The sequence below is a fragment of the Triticum dicoccoides genome, chromosome 5B (genome assembly GCF_002162155.2).
Source record: "Triticum dicoccoides isolate Atlit2015 ecotype Zavitan chromosome 5B, WEW_v2.0, whole genome shotgun sequence".
In the NCBI taxonomy this organism is placed as follows: Eukaryota; Viridiplantae; Streptophyta; class Magnoliopsida; order Poales; family Poaceae; genus Triticum; species Triticum dicoccoides.
The window spans coordinates 490,526,389-490,532,591 of record NC_041389.1 but is presented as its reverse complement, the minus strand read 5'-3'; the positions used below and the strand labels follow the sequence as shown (position 1 = coordinate 490,532,591).

At 40.1% G+C, this 6,203-nt stretch overlaps 1 protein-coding gene across 1 annotated transcript; it reads right to left on the bottom strand.

The window, feature by feature from the left end:
* Nucleotides 1-1,163: 1,163 nt before the first annotated feature.
* On the bottom strand, nt 1,164-5,831 carry LOC119309840. Its single transcript, XM_037585746.1, has 2 exons — nt 5,414-5,831; nt 1,164-1,476 (listed from the first exon to the last, which is right to left on the bottom strand). The coding sequence occupies exons 1-2, from the start codon at nt 5,829-5,831 to the stop codon at nt 1,412-1,414; spliced, it is 483 nt and encodes a 160-aa protein (XP_037441643.1). The 3' UTR covers nt 1,164-1,411.
* Between the last annotated feature and the right edge of the window lie 372 nt (nt 5,832-6,203).

Below are 6,203 nucleotides of genomic sequence, written 5' to 3'. Positions count from 1 at the left end.
GGGGGAGAATGTTAGGATGATCTCCACGATGTGGGCCCAATGGCCCACCGGGCCCTTAGATCCACACCGTGATCGAGGGTGCTCAACCCACTATGGTGGACGGGCCCATGTCACCTGCACTATATATAAAGAGGTGGGGGTCGGTGGCTCGAGATACGAGGTTCGACACCACGCCGTACACTCCACCTACATCCCCTACCGATCTAGGGTCAGTGCAGTGCTGACGGGAAGCACCGCCACTACTCTCTGTCCACTCATTGCCGCCATCACCACCCCACCATGGCCACTGGCGGCAGCTCATCGCACCAAGGAGAAGGTAATTCCTATCACTACTACCGAAAATCGTAGGCCGATCCGATCCAGAGGGATCTAACAGCAAAAACAGACCAGATCTCGCCATCGAGGTTCGGTCAACATCATTTATGAAAAAGGTTGGTGGCTCTCTCCTATATCATGTCCACATACTACATCCCGACAAAAAATAGACATATGTTGGAGCTATTTGCCGGTCTCCCTTAGAGATGCCCTAAGGACAGGAATGTGGACGTCGCCAGCAGGTGACTCCATCCAATTAATGGCCGGGCTTCACACCAACAATTACGCTCGACCCTCCTTTTTATCCCTACAGAGTGCACCGAGAGATCTATCGGCATTTTTGTGATTAGTTTATCTCAAATATCTCATAATTGCTACGACATGTGATATACCCATTTTCAACCACAAGTCGATGATCAAGAAAGGCGCAATGGTATGCATGGTTGGTGCATGACCGAACAAGCAGCAAGGTTCTTTTTCTCTTCAATTTTTATCCTTCTCCATTCATCTGAAGAACACGCTCTTTCGGTTTGCTTCTTGCACTCAATCTTGGCATGAGGTTTATAGCATCTTCGCTCTTATTTCCGGTTGGTATCAAGGTGAAAACATGTTTCAACCAATTAGATATACTCCATAATCCACCTTGACGCCAAAGCCAATGCAAAAGCCCAAATTACATATACATAGTTTTGCCCAGATTACCAACATCCACCGACGGTGATGCTGCGCGCAGCAGCTTCAGCCGCTGAGCTGCTCCCTCCATTCAGAAGCGCCGCTCTAGTTTTTTTTGAGCAACAGAGGGTTTCCCCTCCGATTTCCATTAGAGAAACCAACATGCAAAGTATCCAAACATGTTGTCGAAATCACTGCGGATAAGATCTAGCCCTATTACATTTCAGAGAAGTCTCACATCATAACAAGGCCAAAACAGGAAACTACATAAGATAACACAACAACAAAGGTAGGCACAAAAGATTAGCCTCATACACAGATCTTCCACTTCACTTCACTTCGTCGAAGCACCAAAAGTAGAAGTCTTTTTTTATCCCCGTCATTGCTAGATTCGAAGTACTCCAAAATGCCAGCCTTGTAGACATCACTTGCTACTTGCATGATGAGTTTTTCTCCCAGCATCAACATTCTTTCCCCTGGGCACCTTTTCTGCAAAACAGCCCAGTCAGAAATCCACCCACACATCATTTTCACAATTCCCATTGGGCCAGAAATCATTTTTCTATCAAACACAATGTCATTTCTACATCTCCAGATCGCCCACAACAGCACTGAGACGCCAACCAGTATAAGTTTCTTGCTATCTTTCTGGAAATTTTGCAGCCATTTTCCCAAACAGTCATTAAGGTCTCTAGGAGTACATTTCAGATCAAACGCACATCTCACTAGAGCCCAGATGATTCTGGCTACTGAGCAAGAGAAAAACAGATGATCAATCATTTCATCTTTGCCACAAAACACACAATGGTTATCACCTTTCCAGCCTCTTTTTAGCAAGTTATCTCTAGTGAGTATACTTTTTCTAGCCAAAAGCCAAAGAAAGAATCTAATCTTAGCAGGAACTTTAATTTTCCACAGGAATTTCCTACGGAACCCTACGTCAGATTTGATCAGATATCTATATAGCAATTTAACAGTGAATTTTTTATCAGTGGTCAACATCCACATAGGCTTATCCCCCCATGCATCAAAACTTCCTCACATCTCGCTCTCATGTTACTCCAAAGTTGCTCAGTATCCCCATAAAGAGATCTCCTGAAGGTAAAACCACCCCATCCTTTATCAATAGCTTCTCTAACTATAATCCCCTGATCATTACTAATGAAAAACAAAGAGGGGTAAGCCTCTTTGAGGGATTTATCCCCAACCCACCAGTCAACCCAAAACCTGGTGTTCCTGCCATCTCCCAATTTCTTCTTAACATGTGGATAGAAATATTTCCTAATTTTCAAGATGTCAGACCAAAATTGGGAATCCCCACTTTTATGTTTAATTCCAGAGAGATATTTGTCCCCAACATTTTTTAACAATCCCCTGCCAAAAGCCCTCAACATTCTCTAGTTTCCATAACCACTTAGCTAATAGAGCTATATTAAACATTTCAATATTGGTCATCCCCAGGCTTCCTTGTTGCTTTGGGAGACATTAGGTTTTCCAATTCACCAGATGGTATTTTCTTTTCTCTTCTTTTGATTGCCACACCATCCTAGCTCTGTAAAGTCCACCTTTTTTCTAACTCCAGCTGGCAGGAGATAAAAAGACATCATGTATATAGGGATATTAGATAAACAGGATTGCACCAAAGTGACTCTTCCTGCAATATTTAGAAGTCTACCCTGCCAGCAGGCACATCTTTTCTCAATTTTATCAGTAACATTCTTCCACATTTTGTTTCTGATTCTCTTGTTAGATACAGGCAAGCCAAGATATTTCAGGGGGGTTTCCCCCAGAATGCAGGTGAATATCCCCTGATACAAATCTTTTTTCTCTCTGCCCCCCCCCCCAAATAAAAATATTTCACTTTTATGGAAATTTACTGTCAAGCCAGACATCTATTCAAAAGCAGTTAAAATAAATTTTAAATATTTGGCAGAATCTTCATCATCTTGTATCAAAAAATGGTATCATCTGCATATTGCAGCATATTGACCCCATTTTCATGGTAATCAGTGAGGACTCCTTTCACAAACCCTTCCTCTCTAGCTCTATCTAAAATGATGGCAAGAGCATCAACTGCCAGATCAAATAGCAGAGGGGATAAAGAATCTCCCTGTCTTAGCCCCTTAAAGGTTTTGAAGTAAGGTCCTATGTCATCATTCACTTTAACTCCTACATGCCCACCTCTCATAGTGTGTAACACCCAGTCACACCATTTGTCAGGGAAGTTTTTTAATTTGAGCATCTTATGAACAAACGGCCACTTGATTTTGTCATATACTTTTTCAAAGTCAACTTTGAACAGCATAGCACTTTGCTTTTTATTTTGTATAGAATTGAGAGCCTCATGCAAAATTACCACTCCCTCCAGAATATATCTACCTTTCACAAAAGCAGTTTGGATGGGAGAAATGATAGGATTGACTACTTTGCTCAGTTTGTTCATCAGTATTTTAGTGATAATCTTGAAACTGACATTTAAAATATAAATTGGTCTAAACTTTTGAATTTGTTTAGCATCTTTAACTTTTGGAACTAGGGTAAAAATCCCATAGTTCAATCTAGCCAGATCAACTTTGCCACTATGGAAGTCATCTAAAATAGCTTTCAAATCTGTCTAAAGAAACTCCCAAACATGTTGGTAAAAGTCTACAGCAAATCCATCAGGCCTTGGTCTTTTGTTTTTTTCCATAGTGAAAACCACATCTCTAATTCTTCCAAACTAAAAGGTTTAACCAAATCATTTTCTTCCTGTGTGGAAGTCCCCACAGGGTTTTGAATATCCAAATTGATATTGGATATATCAGGACCAAACAGAGTTCTATAGTAATTGGTTACATGTTCCATGAGTTTGGTATCCCCCTCAATGGGCTCACCCTCATGCTCTAGTGTAGTAATCCAGTTTTTCCTTCTTCTGCCATTAACCTTGGCATGACAGTACCTAGTATTAGAGTCTCCCTCTTTTATCTCCTTATCTTTATATTTTTTAGCCATTTAATTTCTTCCATCTTATAAATGTCCTTCAGTTCTTTCTTCCAATTTTTCTGAATCTCTCCATCTTGAGCACTAAGGCCACTAGTTTCAGCTTTTTTGTCAATCTCATCCAGTAACTCTAGTAAATCTTTTTTCTTTTTCTGTAAGCAGCATTAGCATTAATAATCCACACCCTTATTTTCTGCCTGATGTTCCTTAGTTTTGTTTGCCAAATGTCTAGGCTAGAGCCTTTACATTTAATGTTCCAATTTTTTTCCACAAATTCCCTAAAACCTTCCATGAGCATCCAGGCATTTTCAAATCTGAATATGGGCTAGATTTTCTATGATCCCCAGTGTCTAATAGCAGAGGGGTGTGATCAAAAATTTCCCTTTCCATGGCATTCACCATAGCCAGGGGGTATTTGTCTTCCCAATCTGGACAGATTAAAATTCTGTCGAGTTTCTCATAGGTGGGATCAGGCAGGTTGTTTGCCCAGGTATATTTTCTCCCATTCAAAGGAAGATCTCTGAGTCCAGCATGCTCAATGATAGCATTGAAAACAAAACTAAAATGATCTAGTCCTCCAGGATTGTTCTTTAGTGAACTGTTCCTGATCAGGTTAAACTCCCCCCCTATCACGCAAGGTTGTGTATTATCTTATAGAACCTAGACAATTCAGCCAAAAAGGCTGCTTTTCCATTTTTTGGGGCATCACCATATACTATGACCAGATTCCAACTAAATTTGGATATTTTATCAAACAAATGTATTTTAATGAAATGTGACCCTGTTTCTACCTGAATAATATCAAAGCAGTCATTATTAACTCCTACTAAGATTCCCCTAGATTTACCTCTAGGGGCAATCCATTCCCAGAGAAAACTTCTTCCTCCAGCAAGGTTATGTAGTTCATTTTTTGTGAAGTCACTCTTGATGGTTTCCTGGAGTCCAACAAAATCTAATTGTTTCTCCAAAATGGTATCTCTAATCAAGTTTCTTTTAATATCCTTCCCAATCCCTCTGACATTCCAGAACATGCCTCTCATTTTTTTCCTTTTATGATTTTTCACTCTAGTCCCCCCACTCAAGATGGATTTTTCCCCAACACTAAAGGCTGGCATCCCACCTCTCATTTTTCTGTTGCTAGAAAAGATCTTTTTCAATTTGTCATAATGTTCTATCTCTATATCCTCCTCAGAATTATCTCCTTCTGAACATAAGTCCTCTAACTCAACATCTCCAATGTCAATAATACTTGGAGAGTCATCTTTTTTCTCTCCCCTTTTTTCATTGATTATTTTTTGGAGATACATATCTCTTCTAGCCCTCTCCATGGTAGAAATCAGGTCTAGATTCTGTGCAACCATATCTAGTGCACATCCCAAACCAATTCCAACCTTGTTAGCCATATCATATAAAGAAATTTTTTCATCACAAAGAACAGAATCCTTACCATAATTGTCTTTTTCAGCCGCCCTTTCCTTGGCCAGGTCTTCTATTTTAGCATCTTTTTTATCCAGGTTTCTATCACTTCTTCTAGCAGGTCCCTCTTTATATTTATCCTTGTCTCCCTCCTCCTTCTTGTGAATTCCTAATTTTGTGCCTAGAGATTCCACTGAATCTTGACTAGCTGAGTAATTCACAGGTTCTACATAAGCATCTTCAGGTGTGTTATCCTGGGATATTTTAGATTCCATCTCATTTTTCTCACCTAAATCTTCTCCATAGATCTCTTTCTCTTTCCAAGCATCAATTTTTTCCCTGCACTTGTTTATCAACTCTTGCTGACCTTGGATCATATCCTGCAGACTCCTCTTCTCAGTTTCCCAAATAGCAGTCTTTTTTTTTGTCCACAGCTTTCCAAGCATCATTCCTGCACTTGATTTCTTCAACTTCTTGAAACTTTTTGAGAACTTTATCCAGCTCCACCTCTACTTTCTTTCTCAAGCCCACCTCCAGCAAGTAATCTTTCTGTATCTTCAATATCTCCTCATTTTTCTGTTGCATCTCCTCAAATTTTTTGAGTCCTACACTTCCCAAGGAGATGTTTTCCTTGATCCCATCAGCTCCCAACTCACCAATCTTGATTTTTTTCTGACCTCCCATAGTTGTTCCATCAAGTTCAGTTTCCATGTTCTCAAACTTTCTTTTTTCTTCATACCACCCTTGTTCGATCACCTCTTCCAACTCAATGTTGATTCTATATATGATCAGGTCCTTGTCAGTAATCTCAGTATGATGGG